The following is a 24,452-nucleotide window of genomic DNA, read 5'->3' on the forward strand; positions in this document are numbered from 1 at the left end:
TAACACAATACAAACATGTAAGAGGCCACTCACTCCTTAACAAAAGTCTCCTTACATGAAGAGATCCAGGAGTGTTGCAGCCAGGTGTTTGGCATTTTGCACTTCAACAGAAAGGCAGAAATCTTTTTTTCCTTTCTCAGAGTACCTTGAGGAAGCTACTTGCCCTCAAAAATTTAAGCATCATTCACCTGGTAAAGCTCTACCACTTTAAGAATTTGTTCAATCTATCTTGCATATAAATGTGTTTGCGAAAGTTATCTAAATGTCTTTGTGAAATTACAAGGGAGCTATATCAATACAGCCATTATAATTTTTTATCTTTTGAAGAGTACTATTAATAAAATTGTGGATAATTCTGTATTAATTTACTCTAATTTCAAACACTGACAAATATGCAGACATGAAGCCTCCCTCACTGCAATGTAATGCATCTTGCTATACATCTTTTAATGACAATTTATGGAAAATGTTAGTCATCTAGAAAACAGTTTTCACATTCATGTTCTACCAATCTAACACATCAGTAATCTAGGTAGATGTCATCTAAATTTACCGCACTATCTGAGATTCACTATCTATTCTCATTTATTGTTTCTTGTCCAATTTGTGTATTCCTTTTAAACCAAAACATCCCACAGCAATAGGTGTGTAATACTTGAACGTTATTAAGTACAATTAAGGATACTTAAGGAACAACATGAAATGAATTGTCCGGGAACTTCTGTTCTGCAGGAAGCCTGGATTTCATGTAATTTCAGATTTCATATTCTCCAATGAAATAAAACCAAGCAACACATACTGCTTCGAGTCCATCAAGTGATTTTGTTTCAAAATGACATTTCAATGAATTGAATTTCAGTCCATTTAGTTCTTTAACATGGCAATTGACTTGAAAGGTCAGAGAAAAAAAATCAAATTTACCTTAATTCTTAAAATCACAGCCACAAAACCACAGGACATGGTACATCTGCTTTAGCTTTTAACTAATTAGGGGAGAAGAAACACGGAGCCAGTGTTTCTTCTCCCCTTCCAACCTTCCATCCTTAGGAAATTCAGGATTTACAGCCAGAATATGTTTCTTGGGTCACCGAATCTAGATATTTCCCATGGGGAATATATCATGTAATCTTGTTCATAAACTAACCTGCAGGTTCTTTCGCATGTCCTCATTGCTTATATCCAAATGCATCTGGCAGGCACCTGTATTACAGAAGCAACCTGTGCGGACGTGTATGTTGTAGAGACTAGCCATCTTGTCCACCTTCCCAATTCAGCAGGAGATAACACATAGGAGAAGAACAAAAAATAGACATTTTAAAGTTGTGGCAAACAACATACAACGTTTTAAAAGTGCAATTCAATTGGAGGTAAAATACTTCTCTAAATTATTAACAACTTTCTGTAGTTTTTAGCATTCCCATACACATTAAGCGTTTTTTAGCCTGTTAATGATGGTACATGGGCTTAATTTTAAACCTGTGAACAGGTTCATTCACATCAGTAGTGCTAATTAGAGGCCTGCAGTCAAGTATCATTCAGTGTCTCCACAGAATCGTCACCTACAACTGCATCTGCAGAGATTGAAGAGAGGCCTGAGGCACCTCTTCAGTTAGCTAAAGACAATCTTGTTCTTCAAGGATCAGAGACTGAAGTCCTCATTACAGAAACTAAACTGTATGCGTGCCATTTTGGCGTATAAGGGCTTGAAGAATCAATATGCAATAACATCTGTTAGAGCAAGGACTAAACTAGAATACCTCCTTGAGACTTTCACACACAACCACCCAGTCTATCAAGTCCCTGGTTTACCTTTTCCCCGTGCTCTGTTGTTCTGTCTTATACTGTTGCTTTATTGTCCACTAAATAACGAATAGACAGAAGTACAGTACTTGATGACAAACTGTCATAAATAAATTATGTGAATGAGTGAAAAAGATGTGTAAAGAGAACAGAACGTGACTATATGTGCCTTGGAAGGAGACACATATATGCATGCATTGGGAGGGCCGCAGTGACAGGATGGCACTGCAGAGAAGAGATACGGATTGGCAGTTTCATAGCACAGCTAATAAACAAGGGAAGCACACCACGGGGATCTTCTTAGCACAACTGAAAAAACAGAGAAGCACAATGAAGGGATCTGAAAAAGCTTTATGCTGATTTCAAAAAGCAACAAAAGTGGCTGATAAGGTTAGCTGAGCAGGTATAGGTACTGCTAGTTATTTGTTTGACAACAAGTGATGAATGTTGCCAGTTAGGACTAGAAGAAAGGACAGTTAAATGGTCATAAAGAGCATGAAATTTGGCACATCCTGTCTCTACCACAGACTTCCAGAATGTCCTTACACCAGCTGCATTAGTCTCTCTGTGCTTTTGCTCCTTTTCTGAAAAACGGAACACTGAGAGCTCTGAGAATAGCCACGCTGCAACCTGAGAGGTCTCTGCCATGTTAGTGACATAATCCTCCTCACAGGGAGCTCAGGCTCAGCTACACACAAAAAGAGACACAGCTGAGGCTAAAGGTGTAGCAATGGAAGTGTTGACCATCTCAGACTAACCAGTTTCCTAATGGTGAGCTCATGCTTTGTCTGCCTGAGGTATCAAAGTTGGCATTCAAATTAGTTTCTGCAGCCAGCTTAACCTCTGTTGGTTTTTGGAATTTTTAACATAAACTCTCTTTGTATAGGATAATAGCCCAAAGTACATAGCAAATACTTTCTTATATAATTCAACCTATCTTCTGATAGCATCAACCTTCTGATGTCAAAGTAGCTTGGACATCTCTGAGTTTAATTGCATGAAATACCAAGTACTTTCCATTTCACTGTTGCACCAGCTTGAACTTACTCCAGGCTGAAATAATTCAACCTAAATAATGTTTATCTCTGCTAAACCAGTTCAAATATCATTTTTTTTTCCCATGTGTGGCATACAAGGTATTCTGTGCAAAAATGTGCTGTATAAACAGATCCTGCATCATTATAGTGCACAAGTTCTCCAGTTCTTATGTCCTATGCCTCTCATTCAGTTCAAAATGGTTTGGTTCTCAAATGGAGATACAATCAAAATAATTCCATATATTCAGATTTGGAAAGCAGAGAATATAATCAGTCTCAAGTTCTCTATTCATGCTTAATGCCTTGAAGAATACACTGAGTTCAAAGCATGTTTCTCAAATCAAAGTTATAGTAAAAGGCACCTGTTGAGAAAAACTGTTTTAGTGTCAATTAGCTTTGTTTTGTCAGAGAACTTCGATCTGTAACAGTGACATTTTCTTGACTTCTTTTTTCATTTAGATGAGGAAAGTTGTCATCCTGGCATAACATGGTTTGTCATTGTGCTAGGGACTCGTGGGTGGATTGATCATGACAAGGCAAAAATCATAACAGATATTTCACTACTGAATTCGTACAGTGTTAGGGTGTATTTGCTCAGAATACAAAAGCCTTAGAGTATATAATCTTTTTATTATTATTAGTGTTTGAAGAAACATTGCTGGGGCAGACTTGCTTATAAAAGTGTATGTAGCACAATGAAGTTTCCATGACACAACTTCAAGGAATTGCTAACAAGAATTTTTAAAGAATCTTTTAAATTTTGTCAAATAAATCACGTGACATGTGACCCAATACCCTTCTATATTAATCTGTAGAGTAGGCAAGAACTATTGATGCATAAAAATGCATGAACATTAGAGGAACATTGGGAATAGTAAGGGCAGCACCACAAATCTGTTCTGTTCCTTGAATGCATACTTGACTTTCCTTTGGACATATGCTTCAATTTCTTCTAGTTTAGTTTCACCCTAGAAATGTGCTACTTGGGGAGTTAATTTAATCTCTCTCTGCAGTGCTACCACACAGCAAAACAAATAGAACATAAAACATCTGTTACAGTTATTTCGATGAAGAAAAGCTTATTTAAATAAAGCACATCTTTGAAATTGCCATCAGGAGCAATAACAGGTATTGAGCTTGGGATTATGAAATACAGAATGCCACACGCAGCTCTGTCTGTAACAGCGGCAGCTGACTTTTGGGAACCACAAATACGTTCATCAATGAAGGCACAGAAGCATGAATGGTACTGATGGTAAGTACACAGCTTAATGTGCTCATTGTCAGTTTTGGTGATTCCTCTGGGCTGATATTTGGGACTATTGTGCCTGGGTCTTTCAGAACTTAAAGACTACAATTAAGAAGCAAAACACATGCAGAAACCTTGCATTATTTTTACTGATCTCAGTCAGGGAGGACATGGCAATTTAAGTCATCCCCACATCTCAGAGTCTCTTCTGTCCCTGAGTCCCTTGGCATTCACTGCTTTTTCCAAAGCTCTTTACTGTGGGCCAGGCCTTGTAGGTTGCTCCACATGTCAACACTTCTCATGTCAGATTCTTTTGATTTTTGAGAAACAAAAGATGCTTTTCACACTTTCAGGATGTGGTCTGCAAGTTTAATAAACACACATGAATGAAGTCTATCTAACTACATTTTTTAAATGTAGGGTTTTTTTGGTTTTGTTTTTTTTTTTTCCCCCAGAGATAATTTCTGTTTTAAGCACAGCTGCTTTCCTCAGTGAGTCTTTCTTTAGATGGAACAGATTGACTGAATGCTCACATTTAGGGATTTTTTCACAGTAGTCTATCTGAGAAATACTTTGTTTTTAAAATATAAAAAATACTTAGGTGCAGAGGGTTTTTTTTTTTAATGCATCACTTTGCAATAGTCCTCTTTTTGATAGCTGGTCTTTTAGTTCACACTCAGCAGCTAGACAGCTCCAAAGAGAAATGAGATTCTGGTGTCTTCTGTTTTCCTGTTCTCTGTCACTTAGCTGCACCCATGACTTCTCTGCTTTCACTAAATAACTGACTTCTGCTACACATTCACTTCAGGGCCTCTGTGTCAGTCAGCTGGAAATGGTAAGCATTTCTCTAGCTTCAAGCTCCACTGAAATAAGTCTGAGAATGATGCTTACTGTAGGTAGATATATATACTGTTAGTTAAGGATGTACAAATAGCACATAATTTTGCATCATTCCTAAAAAAACAAGTCTAAGATTTTCACTAAGAATGATGAGTTCTTTAGGAACCTCTGCTGAAATCATTCCTGTAGGATCCTACTCTACAGCCTTTACTCATGCAAGTACTTCTTATTTGTGGAAGTCATTTGACTGAGTATCACAAAAATTATTCACATGAACAAAGGAACTTTCAATATCATATGGAGTATCCCATAAAATCCAAATCATGTAAGTCAATATTGGCAGGTACAGTTCTTCAGAAACTGGGATTGTGACTTCTCATTCTACTTTATACAATGCCCAAATTTCAGAGTAGTTTATCTGTCTCACGGATATGCTCATTACAAGAATTTTCACTGCACACCACTGACAGCTGGTTACAAAACAAGTTTCACCACACTTTTTCCACATCCACTGGTAAATTAATTCACAGATTTATGGCATGGAATTTGAGAGAGAGTAAGCTAGTTCTGTCATCCAGCATTTGAGTGGGAAATATTGCTGATGCAAATGCATGCTTAATCTTGTTTTATACAATTTAATAAGTAGGTCAGAATAAAAGAAATGTATCAGTACTTGTTTCCAAATCATTTAGTAGTGGGGGGAAAAATGCATTTTAGTTGAGGTACAGTATCATTTCACTGAATGGTTTCCTGCAACAGAGGCCTTTTTTTCCCATCTCAGGGAAAGAATTTCTATGTGGGCAGGTTCCCACAGTACTGATGAATCTGATCTTCTCCTCCTTATTGCATCTCCAGTTCTTGACAACTGTTTAAACTAACTAGAGAGTGGATGTAAATCTCTTTTCAGTCTACACCCATTCATCATTCGCTCTGACCAAAACCCATTCGTTAGAAGCATTGAAGTATTAGAGATACTGAAATTTACTGAAACTGTCAAACTCGGTGTCTTGATAGTGGAAATGCAAGCTTATCAGGAACTTTGCAGCTGATGTGATATTTTTTCCTGCTAGTTTCAAAGGCAGTCAAAGAGCAGGTAAGACTGAATGGGAGAGAAGTAGGCTGGAAACATCAGCATAATTCAGAATATGTGGTTTGCCATTCTGGAGCAATTCTTACTTAGACGATGCCATATACATAGCAAACTGCAGGTCCTCCATGCTAACAATGTAGCAATATAATGTAACAATGTGACCAAAATTTAACATTTCTGAGATACAGAAGCTAAAGGATACTTTGGAGATGGCTATAAGGAAGAAATGGAACACAGTCCTTATTGTTAAGGGATGAGTTCACATTTTTTCAACTGCTTTTTTTATTCCCTGCAGTACATGAGGTGATTAGGGCATAGACTTATTTGGAACATACATAAATATCATGAGTCCCAGATCCACCTTTTTGAAACTGAACATGCTGAGGAGCAGCCAAACACCTTGGTTTTCTTTGATTTGCCATGTCAGTGACCACAGATCTCTCCAGTCAACAGCATTTTCTCTTACCTTTTTGTTTTGTTTTTTCCTTTTTTAACTGTATTTTAAATGTAAATCTGGTTTGAAAAAAAATTACATCAGGAAAAGGATATATTCCAGAAAGAAAAGCAAAGCAAAGGAATCTAAGCCTTCTGCAAGCCCTCTGTGGCTTCCTAACTCTGACTTCAACAGAGCATTCCTTGTGAGTCATAGGAAAAGGTTCCACTGAGCATCTCCAGCTATTTTGTAGGCTAAAGGGGTCAAACTACTATTAGTCAGAACTAAGTGGAAGCCAGAGGCAAACAGGACAGAAGTCTAAACTGCAACTCACAGCAAGAAGGGATAAAGAGGAAGGCAGTAAACTTGATAGAGGTGGAAACAATGCCTAGGAATAAAAAGATGTTGTGCATGATACCGAAAGTCTAGCAACATAGATTTAACACGTCTCCAACAAAACCCTCTCCACCTTTTTTTTTTTTTTTTTTCCCCTTAAATCACTGAAATCCTTGTCTGTATTTATCCCCTGAAAATGGGGATAATAGATCACAGTGAGGCTGTGGTGATAAAAATCCCATGACAGAATGTATTGAAATATTACTTTAATTACAGCCATACAAGATCATGTATAGGATTTGCGGAGGGGAGCAGAAAGATAAAAGCAAAGTAATACAGAAGGTGGGGCTAAGGTCTCTTTGTGTTTGAAAGATTCAGATTATGGACTGAACCTGGACACTGCATGCACTCAAAGGAAGCTGATCTGCTTTTACCAAGATCAAGAAAAAAGGAACCCAGCAGACACTGTCAAAAGTGGAGTCCTTCTGGTGGCTTCTTTTCACATTTCTATCCTGTGTGATGAGGTCTGTAGTTTAGAGACACAGTTTGGCCTTGTTACTAACCAGAAAATATTTAGTCTCTCCCATCCATCTGAGATTCTTTCATCTGAATAACTATGAGCATCTTTCTTTTATCTCCTCTCCAGTTTCCTTAGCAACATGCAAGGACTCCAGAAAAGCGGTGCCAGGCAACACCTTCAGTCTAGGCTTTCACAAAGCTTTCTAACATTAAGCACCTCTGATGAGAAGTTTAATGGTAGACAATTTCAAGCACACTATCTCAGATGATTCTTCACCCCCTGGCAATGAGATATTACAGAAGGTAACTCAGCCTTTATGTTGTCTCTACTTTCTCAGCAAGAAGAAAACTTTTTTATCTACTAACTAGGTTTGCATTTATCACACTGAGTGTCTCAAGAGCAGGATCTCCTTATGCTCAGTTAGTGCTTTCCTACCTGGATCAATTAAATTGCCTACTGTATTGTGAATCCCTTGTTGTAAGGGCTGTGTTTCAGAGCACAGTGCAATATAATCAATCCAGATTGTAATGAAATTTTTGCCAGTTTGAAGCAACAAGGTGCCATTATTGACACTCAGTGTGGTTTGCTGTGTTGTTGCTGTTGCTTATGACACATCCACAGCTCAACTGAAACTAACTGGAATCAAGGAAATTAGTGGGCATTCAACAGGAATCTTCACAACAATCTCTTTCTCCTTGTAATCCTGTTTGCATTCTATTATGCTGATCCATCTGCTGCCCCTGGCTTCCTGAAATCAATGGCTAAATCCAGAGCTAAAATCAATAGAGAGCAATCAGCCCCGCAATTTTTAGGTAGTTATTGGGAAGATGGCCAAAAATGCCATTAGGCAAGTTAAGAACAGTTTTCTTTCCCTGAGTCATCAAAATTAATATAATAAGTGGTTATGCTTCTAAAAGCATTAGTGTAAGTAGCTAAGAGTCGTTCGACCATCTCTGCAGAGATGTTCTTAGCTGGAATTAATAAATGCTGGATTTCCATTTTCTATGGCCCAGATGAAAAAATGCTGCACTTATTCACCTGCAAAATGGAATGATTGTTTTATACTAAAGTAAAAAGTAACAGAGGGGAAAACCATAAAAAGTTTAAAGTTTGAAGATCAACAGTGATCTTGATAAATAACTTTCTATGAAGATTTATTTCACATAGATTAAAACAAGTATAAAGAATCCCTCCTTGTTGCTTAACAGGAAACCACTATCTCCTATAGGGTCATGGTATGTATTTCCACACATGTACTGGTAACTACTGCCAGGATCTGGTCAGTAGTCTGATCAAACTGGCCTGGTAACAGCTTTCTGTGCATATGAAATGCTGCAGCTTCTCATTTTTGGGGTTTGGTTGGTTTTGTTTTTTTCCCATTCCTCTAATTCCCATTTTGTCATTGCTCTAACTCTGTACCTATTTAGCAGATGTACAGTACACTGGAATTACCAGTGAACCTGAGAGTATCATCTAAGACACAAACAGCAATTACTTCATGAAATTTACCCACTTCAGGTATTGCATGGTCCTTTTTGTCATATAATGATAAGTAGTGACATGAATATGTATTCAACCAGCTGTGTGTATATACAAACGTATCCGCCACTTGATATCTGAAGATTTGACAGTATTTAACACATTTTCTCCCCACTCCTATGAGGTTAGAATAAGTGTGGAAGACAGACATTGAATCCTTCACAATGACACTGAAAGACTACAGCAGAAGGAGGGGATTTCACCTGGTCATTGCCAGGTCCTGGCTGCTGATCTAGGTCCAGCTAAGCAATTCATTAAGACACCACCAAAGGAAAAGAAAGACCTTAAAAGAGAACATTGTGAAACTAAAACAAAGAAAGTGTACCTGCAGTATGAAGGTGCTTCCATGGCTATCATAATGTACCTTGAGCAACTAGTTTTCTGTGTATTTCCTATAATGACTTATACAACACTTTGTCCTGTGTTATTTCTGTTTGCAGACTTATTTGAATACATACAGACAGAACAACTTCACCTGCTTGTATTGCTCTGTCTCTTTCCTGGTCATATGTCTCCCACATAACATCATTTCAGACTGTCTGTCCAACTCTCCTCTGCCTCTGATGTCTTGAATCTCTTTTTTTGGTTTGCTTTCCTGCCCAAACTGGTGTCCCTTTCTTTGTCTGATCATAGAATCATAGAATCATAGAATGGTAGGGGTCGGAAGGGACCTTTAGAGATCATCTAGTCCAACCCCCCTGCAGAAGCAGGTTCACCAAGATCAGGTCACATTGGAACATGTCCGGGGGGTCTTGAAGAACTCCAAGGAAGGAAACTCCACAACTCCTCTGGGCAGCCTGTTCAACTGCTTCCTCACTCTCACAGTGAAATAGTTTTTTCTTATATTTAAGTGGAACTTTTTGTATTCCAGCTTCATCCCATTACCCCTTGTCCTGTTGTACCCCTATATCCTACTATAGAAAAAAGGGATGTCCCAACCTCCTGACACCCACCCTTTAGATGTTTATACATGTTAACAAGATCTCCCCTCATTCTCCTCTATGCTAAACAGCCCCAGTTCCCGCAGCCTTTCCTTATATGAAAGATGTTCCAGTCCCTTGATCATCTTGGTGGTCCTGTGCTGGACTTTCTCTGGAAGTTCTCTGTCCCTCTTGAGCTGAGGAGCCCAGAACTAGACACAGTACTCCAGATGAAGCCTCACCAGGGCAGAGTAGAGGGGTAGGAGAACCTCCCTTGACCTGCTGGCTACACTCTTCTTGATGCATCCCAGGATGCCATTGGCCTTCTTGGCAATGAGGGCACATTGCTGGCTCATGTTCAGTTTATTATCAATCAGAATTCCCAGGTCTCTCTCTGCAGAGCTGCTCTTCCATGCAATAATGGACTTTGGTTGCACTGTGGAAATTCTAGGTTTATAATTCAGAAGTGTTTTTAGTAGTGAATATAGCTAAGTTCCAGAATGAACTGCTTTCAGAGGTTCCAGAAAGGTTCAAGTTAAGAGGATCGTATCTTGGCTCACAATGATGATGAGTAACCTGTCTTAGTCCTTGTGATCCTAAAATCTAGTTTTTCTCCTTCACATCTCAAACCAAAGAGATTAATTTGGCTTGGCTGCTAAGCTGCTTACAATACAATTTACTGCCATAGGATGCTTTGTATGCAGAAGGATAAACAGGGTTAAAAAGAAAATAAAATTTATTTTGTTCCCTGAGGGAGTCTCATTCTGATTCTGTTCTCTTACACCACTAGCATGTGAACACTGGCAGAAAGAAGATACCAAGGTAGAAAAGGTGCCACAGTGAGATCCCATGTGGCTGTTCTTACATCAAACTGCTTTGAGGCCACACATGAAGACCCTGTGAAGTCCCTTGTATAAAGGGAGGTATAAAATAAAGGCAGGAAAAGAAAAAGCAATAGTAGGTCATTGAGTCTGTCTTTACATTCACTAAAGGGAAGCTGAGATAGAAGAAGGTGAATGAGATGGTGGGCAGATGCCATAATAAGGTATTTGTGAAATTGCATTATAGTTTTGTGCTGAAGGGATAGACATTGGAAGTTCTTCTGCTGAGAAATGTTGATATTTTTTTTATTGAGAATCAGATGAAGAAAAATAAGTTCAAAGTCTAGATCTCCCTTCATTCTGTTTGGATTGATGAGAGTGAGCCTGGACATACTAATGTAGGCTCCTAGACAAAACTGATAATCTATCTGAGCAGGCCTCTCAGTCTTGAGAGGCAAAACTCATCCATATGCAACACTACAGAAGAGCCAAAATGTTTACATTCTCTATCTTTGGCAGCTGATTCCTGTTATAGCAGTTTGTCTATCACACACAAGTGAGAAGTGGCAGGCAAGGATGCTGAGGCTGTTAATGGACTGATGCTCATTCCCTTCCTGACAGGATTTTTCAGTAGGCATAGCAAACATATATGGATACCAAGGGAACTTTTGCAGGTGAGACAATCACAGCAAGCTACTTCTGTTTAGCTTCAGGTTTCAGGCAAAGGAGGCAGTGTGGAAAAGCAGAAAGGGAGCTGGTAATTCACAGCTGAAATGACGGCCATTTTTCAAATGATGGTTTGCTCACTTTTTTGAGCCCATGACACACAGGAGGAAAGGAATATTGTCTTAGAAGACAACAGTGAAAAAAGAAAAAGTTTTATGTGGGGAAAAGCTATTTTTCACTGGAGGCAGAAAATATTGAAGAAAACTGGAAGATGTGACTGGGTAAGAGCTGTCCAGGGCAGACAACTCAAAAAATGTTTCAGGTGAAATTCCATCTGCTCACCTCTGCTTCTTACCTCTTTCCTCTTCTCTAGCTTCCAAACTGACTTTACAGAATTAAACATGAAAGGATTATAAAATTACTCTGCAATTATATACTGAATATACAAAGAACATTCTGCGGGTCTCTTATTCTTATCAGGACAAAGAGGAAAACTTAAAATTAGCACAAAATATCCCTCATAGCAGAGATGGTGATTTTTTTTTCAAATCTGCAAATGTAAGAGAACATACACCCTTACGCTTCAACTTGATTAGTAAGAAATCCACTTTTTATACACGTATGATTGTTGTTTCAAATCAATGAAACAGCTCCCCTAGAGCTGTTCCATCTCTTTGGCATTCAAACTAGGCTGGAAACTCATAGAGTCGTATGAAGTATTTTGATAAAAAAAGATGTCAAGGTCACAACACAAAGCTGAGTCATTGCCAGTACTGTTTCAGAGACTGGAAGGACCTGGAGATGTATAAACACATGACATTCATATATGCTGAAGACTGCAGATAGTCACTGCTAACAATCTAATGGTGACATTACGTGTTAGAGTTCGCATATTAGCTCAGCACTAAGTATATATGTCACACTGATTTCATGACATCACGGCCCCCTTCCCCTTTAATATCTAGGGCAAATTCTTTCTTTTTCTGGTAGCCTCACGAGAAATCAGTAGATTGACAGTCAGCTGCATTAATATCAAGTCTGCAGCTTCTATCCTGCACCGCCAACTTAGCAGAGGGCCTTCATCTCTACTGCTGCACTTTCTCACCTTTCAGAATCACCCGCCTGTCATCTGTCCATACTTTATTAATAGCAAAAAAAGTAAACCCAGAGAACTATCTATTCTTAATTAGACAAGTATGTATGAGGAAGCTGTTTGACATGAAGGCCATCTTTATGTCCTGGACCTGTCAAGTACTCATCATAGTTTAACCCCTGTTCATAACCAGGGCTTTTTAGTGCTGCAGTTCAAAATAGACATGTACCATAAAATGATAGATGTGCTACTGCAGAGGACAAGCAGCTTGCTTGAGAAGAATATGGCTATCCTCCCAAGTAATTTCAAGAACAAATTACTACCAATAGTAGACTACAAAGGAAATAATTTTCATGTGAATTATTTGGAGCAGCTCAAAGGAGGGAATTTAATGTTGCTTTAGCTTCCAAAAACAAGAGGTTTATGGAGATTTCAAAACTATACCAGTGTTATTCTTAAAGAAATGTTTCATGAAAAATCTGAAGAAACCCAAAACTTGTTTGTCTGACTTTAAGGAAATGCCTTCATTTGATCTTGTGTGTTGCAATGAAGGTTTTACCCAAGGATGAACCCAAGACTCTGGCTATTTCCTATTGTACCATTGACCCCATATATGTAATTCAAGCATGTTTGTGTCTAGCGGCACAGGCAGCACAATCTTGTTAGCGCTGGTAATTAAGCTCTGATAATAGTGAGAAATGTGTTTCAATAACAGAAGCATGTAAGAATAGCTTTCCTTCCAAATGCTACACAGATGAAAGACATCATTTTTTCTCTGCTTTCATTTTTCAGTGGCAGTGTTAAATGTCATGCATTTCCCTACATGCCTTTCACATCCTAAATATCTTGGACTTAGTTCAGAGTTTTGAATATCATATAAATTATGTAAATCTTGACGCTCAAATGTAAGCTTGGTATCCTCTGAAGACACTGTCTACTTGTGAAGTCTTTCTTGCCAATCTCAAATATTCCAAACAAACGGCCCCAAACCTCTGAATATTTTCTCTGGAATCAGTTACTTAGATTGTCCTTTTTAGGATACCGAATGTTAATGTCCAATCACACTATAACCCCTAATAGGAAATGGGCACATAATGACTGTCAGAAAGATGCCTGGTTCTAACTAATTAATTATAGATGGGAAAAAGAATCCATAAAATACTAGGACATTCTGTTATTTCTCTTTTAAAATTCTAGCTGAAATGCAACTTGAGTCATTAATTGGTGTCCATTAGTAGCTGTAGGCCAATCAGAGAGCAATGTCATTAAAAACATTAAAAATTCCCCAAAATGTTTTCTGGTAGCCTTCTGAAACTGTGTTCCTAACTCCACTAGATTGCATTTGGAGAAAGACCAGTGAATCCAGGTGAATGTGCAGACCACAAACATGACCAAACTGGAGGACATTATCTTATTTCTAAACCATTAACAGAAGTATTTAATTTTACTTTGATTTGAATACACCTATCTAATTTTCAACACACATAGATCTATAAAGTTGAGATTATATCATCAGACTGATGAAGCTCACACTCTCTGCTGTATGCCTGTTCCTTGTAATCATAAAAAAGGAGTAAACATTCTTCTCCCCCATAACTGCTGTAAAATATCTATGAAAGAATTTAATTCCATAAAGAAGCTAATGATATATATCATACATATTATAGCTTTGGAAAGAATAGTGCTGTTGCTTGTTAATTTCTAAAAGTCATTAGATTGCACGTTATTTTAATTAAACAAAGTAATATAACAGGCACTGCAGATGTGACTGGTATGCATCTGAAAACTTTATGGTTCTTCATTCTACATACGCCAGAAATGACAAGAAATTGGTGAACAGCACAATCCAGATGATACAGATCAATAAAGAAGGTTTTTATGAGCAATCACTGCAGCAAACAGGCACAATAGAGGCATAAGACTATAAAATATTTTTTTCTTTGAAGGTACAGTTGAGTTCAAAAAAGTGAAACAATTGAGTCATTTTTAACAGGAAACGATGAAAATTGCAGATAAAGGTTTTGTTTTAACCAAAGGACAGAAGGCAACAGCAGAGTGTTTACACAGTGTTTTACCAACCCAGCTGTGCTAGTATCTTGTCTTTTCTGAACATTGCCACACATATTCAAGACTCTATAAATGTCAAATTCACTCACAAAATGTGGAGTTCTTTGAAATGAAACATGGCAAATATTTGAGACTATTTGGTAGCATAGTCCAAAACAAAGACATATGGGAAAAAGAGCTTCTCCAGTACTATACATTCCATGTTCATCAGTGTGGTAAGTGCCCTAAAGAAAATTGTAACACCCCATATTGACAGGCTACAAAGCAACTGCTTCACTTCTGCTCTTCTTGTGTATATATGGATCTCCTCTTGTACTATTCTTGTAGACAAGTCTCCACATTCCACTCACTTCCTGGTTCTTGTTCACAGCAGAGGAGCGTTGAGGAGTGTTGCAGCACTCCTGCTCTCTCCCTAACGGTCCAGAATTATGAGCTTTCAACAGTGAAGCAGCATTGCCACTACTGCTGGCAGAGGAAAGTAGTCTCTAAGAGAAATGGTGCCAATTGCTGACAGCTTTTTAAAAAATCAAGGTCACATACTTGCACTTCAATTGTCAGTCAATGAAAAACAGAGGAACTAAGCAAAACTAGACCACTATGGTTTTCTCTGACTTCTGATGATGATTGAGTGAGATATGTTGCCTTACATTACCCACTGCCTACATGGTGCATGGTTGTACATGACTATGGTCATATGGCATCACCTCTCTACTGAAGGTAGACAGTTTCACCAAGTTTCATCTTACAGCTACTCAGTATACCTGATGGATAAAGGCTAGAGAAAGCTGTTGAGAAAGACAGCATTGAAGGATTTTTTGAGCTTGAATCTCACTCATTACACTGATCATGTAACTTTACTCACAGATTTCTCAGGAATAATACAAGAATGTAACTATTAGAACTGAAGGGAAAAGAGAGCTCCTCTTTCACGTGTGACTGCAATATTTTGAGATCTGATTTCACTTGCAGGTCAGAGCTCCAAGGTAGTCTCTTACATTAACTTTTCTAGATTTGCTATTCAATTGCCAGTTTTGAGTACTCCACAGAAGGAAGCTGTGGTTGTTTAACCCTGGCTGGGTACCAAGTACCCACCAAATTGTTCAGTCACTCCCCCTTCTAAACTGAACAGGGCAGAGAGAAATACAACAAAGGGTTCACGAATCAAGATAAGGACAGGGAGATCACTCAGCAGTTACTGTCATGGGCAAAACAGACTCAGCTTGGGGAGAATTGGTTTGATTTATCAACAAGCAATCAAAATAGAGTAGGGAAACAAGAAATAAAAACTGAATCTTAAAACACCTCTTCTCACTCCTCCCTTCTTGCTGGGTTTCTGTCTCTTGCTCCCACAGTGGTGCAGGGGAATAGTACGGAGGATGATTACGGTTACTTCATCACCAATGGTCTTTGCCACTGCTGCCTCTCAAGGGGAGGCCTTTGCACACTTTCCACTGCTACAGTGTGGGGTCCCTCCTATGGGAGATAGTCCTCCATGAACTGGAAGACCCCCATGGGTAATTCCCATGGGATGCAGCTCGTCATGAACTGCTCCAGTGTGGGTCATATCCATGGGGGAAACAGTCCTTCAGGAACGAATTGCTCCAGTGTGAGTCCCCCATGGGGTCACAAATCCTGACAGCAAACCTAATCCAGCTCCTCTCTCTGTGGGTTCCCAGGTCCTGCCAGGAACTTGCTCTAGTGTGGGCTTCCCACGGGGTCACAGCCTTTTTCAGACATCTACTTGCTCTGGCTTGGGGTCCTCTCATCACTACTGGTGGATCTCTGCTCCACCATGGACCACATGGTCTGCAGGACCAAGGCCTGCCTCACAATGGGGTGCACAGGGGAATCTCTCTTCCAGTGCCTGAGCACCTTCTCCCCCTTCTTCTCCACTGACCTTGGTGTCTGTAGAGATGTTATTCTCACATTCTCACTCCCTGCTGCTGCTACTGCTGCAGTTTAGCATCTGTGCAGCAGCTTCTTCCCCTTCTCTAATAACATTATTCACACAGGCGTTACCTCCATTGCTAATTGGCTCAGACTTGGCAGGTCCATCTCAGAACCAACTGGCACTGGTCCTATCAGATACAGGGGAAGCTTCTGGCAGCTCTTTCTCAAAAGAAGCCACCCCTTTACCCCGCCCCCCCTTCTACTACCAAAACCTGGCTACACAAACCCACTACAGAAGTCAACAAGAAACCACACTGCGTAGTCAATGTATCCTGTTAAAAATGCCCACTTTCAAACTTCCGGCATATAAAGTATTAGATCTGTAAGATACTGGCTTTGGCTATTAGGTACATTGCACCATATCTTGGATTATCTTTCTACTGCTTTACACATGGTGGATGTATATTTTGCAGAGCTATGAAGAAACAAAACTAAAACCTCAGAAGAATACTCTATGGCCAAAATATTTCCTTTAGAACAAAGAACTCATTGTGAATATGTCAAAAATATAAACATATCAATCAGTTAAGGAAAAGGGCAAACATACCTGTGAAAAGCCAATCACTTCTCCATTTTCATCGAGCATGTTAAAATTAATGATTGGACCCTGGACATCGGGATTGCTGAAATCTGTATCGCTGTAAATACGTACTACAGGAGCCCCATTGGCATATTTTAAGGTAGAAAGCACAGTATAGGTATAGTGAGCTAATGCAAAGGTATGCTGCTTTATTTTCTCCATTCCACCTACAAAAGAAAAGAGCATGTACATGTCAGATCCCTTATTTTTATGCAAATGAAAAAAAAAAAGGATGAGTGCTATAGCTGAGAGATAACTAATGCAAAACTAGTTGTTTTGGACTCCTTTAAATTACTATGTAATTTGAAAAAGTTTCTTTCCTCCAAAGCTTCCGAAGTACTACTGCACCAAGGTTTTATCTTACAGTTGATCTACTGTAGAAATCTAAAGTTACACGCAAACAAATTCTCATGCATTAGATCATTGATAGTTCCAGTCCATACAAATCACTAAGATGTTCTGGCACAATTAATTTAAAAAGCAAGTTTTGCTCCAGATCTGGTTCTGGAGATCATGAGAATGAGCTCTAGCACAGCAAAGAAAGCAAATAGCTATGTCTAAGAGAAAAGAAAAAAAAAATTCTAAATTAAATTACAAAACACAAGTCTTAGTCTACAAGGGATTTACTTGAATACTGAAGAAATATTCTTCCAAGTCTGCTCTTCTTTTTGCAGGAGAAAAAGAAAGAGGATGTTGTGAATGCCTCATTGACTACAACTGTGTAATTTATCTGCTCCACAGAAGCTTTGCAGATAAGTTTTCACAGAACTTGGCCTGCAAAAAGCATAAAGAGAAAACAGTCTTTCTTTGCTTTTGGCTCATGTTTTGGTTTGCATTTTCTTTTTTTGAGTTTTTTTTTCCTTCCTGAGGAGTTTGGAAAAGAGGGCTTACAGATGGAGACCTCTTCTGCATCTCTGCTTTTTGAGAGATGGTGCATCTCTGTCAGATGGCTTTGCATTCTTGTGCTCAAAGGACACGCCATGATATACCATGGTCACCTATGGGTTTGGGGACACTTTGATTCTCTGCAGGAAGCTAAAACATATATATCAGATACAAAATCAGATATTTCAGTCAAAGGAGAACATACATAATCTGAAATGTACTTTGTGATAGTAACTGGGATAAACCACTGACAGGAGACAAGAAAATGAGTATGACAATAAATACAATATGAGAAAAGGAATAACCAGAACACTAAGCCTAACCATAACCCTAACTAAACAGTAATGTATCATGTGGAACAAGAAAATTACAAGTGATCTTCAAAGTAGAAGCTGAAAACCCATGAATTTGCATTGTTATGGAAGACAATGAGAAGACAAAAGTATGATCTCAAAGTATTGTATGAAACACTGGGAGGTACCTGAAGGTTAATAGGTTTAAATCAAATCAAACCTCCAGTGGAGACAGATGAAATTTTGGCTGAAAATCTAAACTACATGTTGCACTATGGTGGGGCTGCATCATGTGGTAAGAAAGAAGAAAGAATAATATCCTCAAAAGCCTCTTGAAGTCCAACAGTATTTTAGGCCTTGGTTTTTGACCCAAAGTGTCTCCTGTAATGTTGAGAATCTTATTTGAGGTTCAAGAGCATTTCTGTAACTAAAAAGATGTTCAACATTTTGCTTTCTTTTTTTAAACTATGTAAACTATGAATCTCACACTTATGCACGTACCATTTTAATATCTGAGTGTCTGGAAACATCTATGGTCTGATATAACTGTCCTTGGTCAGAAATCTTGTAATCAGTTTGTTGTGCATTTACTTGTAAAAAGCGTGTCACTTATGAATGTATATAGAGGAAATAAATATCTTTTTCCTGACACACAGAAGAATTACAGCAACTTCTCTTATTTCACCTTTTTTCAACTTTCTGTATTATTTGTGAAAGGACAGTAGACAGTAAAAGCATAGAAACAAATTAGCTCTAAGGTAGAAGTACATTTTTTAGTGCTAAAAAATAATAAAGAGGAATAAGGTATCTAATGAGATACTAGCACACAAAGTACTGTCAAGGAACGTTGCCAGAAGCTAATTTCTAGATGTTAGCCACAGTAAACTTGGCAAGCAACTCTAGAACATTTTGGTCTGAAAGATGATTTGTATTTTCAGAGTCTTTGAGAATAAAATACTGCCTAGTCAGAGATGTCCTAGTCATTGTTTGGTAGAAGTTAAGAGTTTTGAAATAGTAAAAAAAAATAAATTAAAACTGATTTTTCAGTATTTGCCAGAAAGTAGTTGTCTTAAGAGAACTGACTGCCTTGTCAGCTTCTGAGATGTCTGTAATCTCCTTTTCAGAGCTTTTCCAAATTGGCAGAATCTTTTAATGGAAGATTAAACTACTATCCTTGTGTCTTGTTCAAGAAAATTCTTATTCAGAAATTTCAGTCTCTCGTTCACAGCAATCATCCTGCTATCATTTCTATATTGTCTTCAGCCATTCTCTTTTAGAGTTGCTTAATCACATTTCCTTGTTCATTAGTGAGAAGCTGATGAGCCTCTTAATGATTTATTCTGACAAATCCAAATGCAATAGCCTGCTTTGCTGCCCCGTGACTGGAGAGCGGAAGCAGTGTTGCCAGGGTCCCGTATTTTTAAGTAGCAGAATAGGTTGTGATTAGATTTGATGTCATAGAAAACCCAGTGAAATAAATGCTGTCAATCTGAAGTTTGTTCTGACAGAAAATGGGGCATATTCAGAAAATGGTTATGATTTATTTTTATTTTCATAAACAAAATGATCTGTACTGTATCCTGCACACAGCCTGTGCTTATCTCTCTTCTCACTATTAAGGAAGAGAATATGAAGAAGAGAAAATAAAACTCAGAACAAATCTTTGTTCTCTAACATGATCTAAGAACTTGCATAATTACATCTAGTCTCACATTTGGTATGACAAAAATAAAATTCATTGCTTTACTGAGTCCATCTAAGGTAATTGTCTACATTATGGTTTAATTGGTATTTATTTCCTTATAGCACTCTTACATTTTATATACTCTCTACACAGAAACCTGTTTTCGTGTCCAGTCTTGTAACTGTGAATACTTTGAGACTTCCTTAGCTGCCTCTTTGGGGATAAAAGAAGTAGCAGACATTAAGTCTTTTTAGGAAGACTAGCAGCTTGGAAAAATCATCAGTACTTCATCTTGAGAAGGTGCCAGTACTCAAGTTCTCTGACTCCCTCTCACTTTATGGATTTTATTCCCTATCACTGTGTATTTTTCATTAAATTGAATTGAATCTAGCCGCTCCTAAAATCATATTAAAATTAAGAGCAATTTATGTATTCTGCAATTTGGATCAGAATTACTCTGATGTAGTCTAAATTACACCAGTTGAAGACTACCTGATACCATTCACTGTAGTTACATGTGTAGGAACGCATTCAGCACAATGGATGTTTTAATTAATGACTTACTTCTTCCTACCATAGAAATGTAAGGATTTCCCTGTCAGAAAGGAAATTCCTACATTTCTGAAGATTAATATGCCCCTTATTACTTTGTCCTTATGTGTGTGTTTTGACTTTGCACTAAACCAGACATGATCACTTAACTAACTCTTCTTCCCAATAGCACCTCATTTTTCACAGTATTTCATAGAATCATAGAATGGTAGGGGTTGGAAGGGACCTTTAGAGATCATCTAGTCCAACCCCCCTGCAGAAGCAGGTTCACCAAGATCAGGTCGCATAGGAATATGTCCGGGGGGTCTTGAAGACCTCCAAGGAAGGAGACTCCACAACTCCTCTGGGCAGCCTCCACTGCTCCCTCACCCTCACAGTGAAAGTTTTTTCTTATATTTAAGTGGAACTTTTTGTATTCCAGCTTCATCCCATTACTCCTATGTCCTGTTGTACCCCTATGTCCTACTATAGAAAAAGGGATGTCCCAACCTCCTGACATCCACCCTTTAGATATTTATAAATGTTAACAAGATGTCCCCTCAGTCTCCTCTTCTCTAGAGTAAGCCCCAGTTCTCACAGCCTTTCCTCATATGAAAGATGTTCCAGTCCCTTGATCATCTTGGTGGCCCTGTGCTGGACTTTCTCTGGAAGTTCTCTGTCCCTCTTGAGCTGAGGAGCCCAGAACTAGACACAGTACTCCAGATGAGGCCTCACCAGGGCAGAGTAGAGGGGTAGGAGAACCTCAACCTGCTGGCCACATTCTTCTTGCTGCATCCCAGGATGCCATTGGCCTTGGCCACGAGGACACATTGCTGCCACAATGAATACCATATATTTTGGCATTGTCAGAGTTATTAGGCAGAAGAGATTGACAAAGAAAGCTTGTACTTTTATAAAGAAAACTCCTTGGCAAAGTATTGTACCAAACCTCTGAAGATGCTGTTGAGCCTCATATTGCTGACACTACATCCTGACAGATAAGCATGGCATCAGACCTGCCATTCTATCTTATACTTCCACTTAGGTACTGTTACGGAAACTGACACTGCTCTACTCTAGGAACTTCAGATTGTTGGGGCACTGCATTACTCATTGGTAAATTTACAATGTCAGTTCTGCTATGGAATAGCATGTGTATATATGTCTATCTATAGACATTGTAGGACAGTTAAGTCACCTGGAAGAGAAAGCAAAGTTATATCACATTTACAAGAGGGTTCAAACTATGTCCATTCCCACTATAAGGTACTCTAAATCTACCATTTGGCTTACCTGGTGATAACTTCTTATTACCTCTGTCTTATTATCTGCTTATTGTATGCTAAATACAGTAAGATTTTATTTTTCCAATGGAATTCTATCTAATCAGAGAAATATGAGATACACAGATGTCTAGTAGGTATTCAGTATAGAATTTCTTTGAGTTGGTACAGTCCTGATTTGGCATCACGTAAATGGCAAACATGTAATGGCATACGATCTCCTTTCTCAAACAATCAGGATTTCAGTAGCTCAAGTGTTCAAATGTTAGCTCTTCCTGATAGTACTGTAGATAGACAGACATATGTCAACACCTATAACATTTTGAAAACGGACATTAAGATAAATCAGAGGCTGAATCAGCTTCTAGAAGGAACATTCTGTTGCTTCAGGTTTTCAGGCTGTATTCGGAAACCTGTGATCTGCATTCAAGTACAGATCTTATCTTTCTTATTACGAGAAATTAAACACTGGAGCTAAGGAAGAAGGCCATAAATCAAATACACAGTTATTTTTCTATCTTGCTGTGAAAAAAACAAAAAAACCCAGAAATTGAGATTTAAGTGAACAAATTCTGCTATGCCAGTAAATCCAAATTCACATATACCTTTGGAAAAAGATCAATGTGATTCATTATTCTTCTGTATTACCTATTAGATAGCAGTGAGGCAGAGAAATGATGAATTGAAATCTCGGCAAACCAATCAGCAGGGAGAGAAACCAAGATGTATCCACCTTCTGATAAATCCCAAACAAGACAGACTACGATGTGGGATCTCTGAGTCAATGTGCTAATGAAGCCATAGAACCTATAAATCCTGTCAAATATTTGAAGTCCTTACTTCACTTCCTCCAAGTGTACATTAAGATTCATTTCTGGGCTTTTTTTGGTGTTCCTTCATGTGTGGAACTGAATGTCTCTGACTGAAGTCTGTCACCTATTTAGTGTTATTCTCCCAAAGAACATCTCTTGAGGATTAACTTGATAGCTTCATATACTTCCTTTGCAAATTTGAGTGCTTTGGCTTGAAGCAATGTTAAGGAATGTATTTTAACCATTGCTTTTTATCGCTTTTTTTTTGTCAATTCTGATTTAAAGAAAACACTGCAGACACAAAAATGAAGTATTCATACGATGATCCAACACCCTGCCTCCAAAATGCAACACCAGAATGTTAAAAATACAATATCAGGAGAGCAAATAACGAGAAGAAAAATATAATAAATTTAGTAAGAAACCTTTATCACTTGTCATCTTGTAGGGCTCCTATATGCATCCATAAAAATACTAAATGTTCAGATTCCTGGTGTTTTTTCTCCTAAATTATGAGAACAGCCATCCTGAGTCAACCTAAATCTAGCTACTGTCTGTATGCCAGAGTGAGGAGCAGCAGATGCCTAGAGCAAAAAAAGTATATGAAAAACAAAAAAAGTAACTTCTGAGCAGCTCCAAATGATAGCTTGAAAGATGAAATAGAATGTAAATCAAAAGTACATGAAAATGAGCTTACAGGTTGGCTAATAGCAACTAAACACTATTTTCAAAAACAGAACTAAGGGTATAAGGGCCCCTCACGGAACCTAGGCACTAAAATGAATGCATTAACACTTCCTTGGAGTCAAGAGCAAGTAGCTCTTCTAAAGTAATAGCATTCCAGTACTGGTCATAACCATTAGCAAATCTAGTTCATTAAAACTCAAGAAAAAAAACACTGTAACTGGCTTATCAGCAAAATCATAACCATCCATCATCTACACTTACAGTCAATGCATAAAGCATAGACAGATTGCAAACCCCTTATTCATACTGACTCACATGAACAGTCCAATCAACTTGATCTATAAAACACATCTAATAAAAATTGATTTGGAGAACATAGTGAGGTGGACCATGACCCTTTCTGCAACTGAAATGACTGCACTGGTGATCAAGAAGGGAAAAAGTTGTGTGCTCTAGATGTCATTTGTACTTCCAAATAATTAATACTTTGCCATACATAGATAAGAGCAGGCTTTTTTTTTTTTTTTTTAAAATTAAGGATGTAACAAAGTATTACATAAGAAAGAAATTTCAGGTATGAAACTATGTATTTTGTTTTTGTTAAAAAAGTACATAGTTGTGTTTGGAAGTCCATAATTCAGTGACAACAGCCCATCCTAAGTCATCAGTCTCCAGGCTGAAACTCTAGATGGCTTCTTGCAACTTAATCATGTACTTCTGTGCAACTGAAATGGAGAGCCATGTTACACTCTCAACAGTACTAAATCCATCTAGAATTCAGTGACTAATAGGGGGACCTTTCACTCTCTCAACACTAATTCTTTGCATAGTAGCTTAAATCCTTTTATTCTCTTCCTTCTCCCATACCATCTCAATAGCTTAAAACTGTGGGAAGCAACTGCTTAATCCTCTATTCAGAATCTTACAGCAAAACCAAACATGAAACACATATTTGGTGTTTATCTTAATGAACAGAAGGCTCTTTGATGCCCCATCTCCCACTTTACAGCAGCTAATTCAAGCTCTGTTTTCACACAGTGAGGGAAGTCAGAAGTTTTTGTTCTGAATAAAGGAAGCAGCACATTCTGGAAGAAGCAGCTCCTAATTTTCAAATATCATCATGAGAAATGCTTTTTTTTTTTTTTTTAATTTCTTGGGAGTAGTAAGAGAGGATGTTGTATGTGCCAGCTGGCAGACTCTCTTTTAGTATAACTATTTTAATTATACGTACAATTAATTTTCAGGCAACTGCTTCTTAGACTGAAATCTATCTAATAATTCAAATAAGCTCCAGGTAAGATACATTTATTTTACTGTTTGCTATTGTTATGAGATT

The 24,452-nt window shown here is 38.1% G+C and overlaps 1 protein-coding gene across 1 annotated transcript in view; it reads right to left on the reverse strand.

Moving 5' to 3' along the window:
- The window catches only part of MOCOS (molybdenum cofactor sulfurase), a 222,387-nt gene that overhangs the window by 40,472 nt on the left and 157,463 nt on the right, over positions 1-24,452 (reverse strand). Inside the window, exons 6-7 of the mRNA XM_061995353.1 lie at positions 16,909-17,108; positions 1,145-1,261 (exon numbers count right to left, since the gene is read on the reverse strand). Coding sequence (XP_061851337.1) covers positions 1,145-1,261; positions 16,909-17,108 — 317 coding nt within the window. The remainder of the gene's footprint in view (positions 1-1,144; positions 1,262-16,908; positions 17,109-24,452) is intronic.

This window comes from Colius striatus, chromosome 4 (assembly GCF_028858725.1).
Source record: "Colius striatus isolate bColStr4 chromosome 4, bColStr4.1.hap1, whole genome shotgun sequence".
In the NCBI taxonomy this organism is placed as follows: domain Eukaryota; kingdom Metazoa; phylum Chordata; class Aves; order Coliiformes; family Coliidae; genus Colius; species Colius striatus.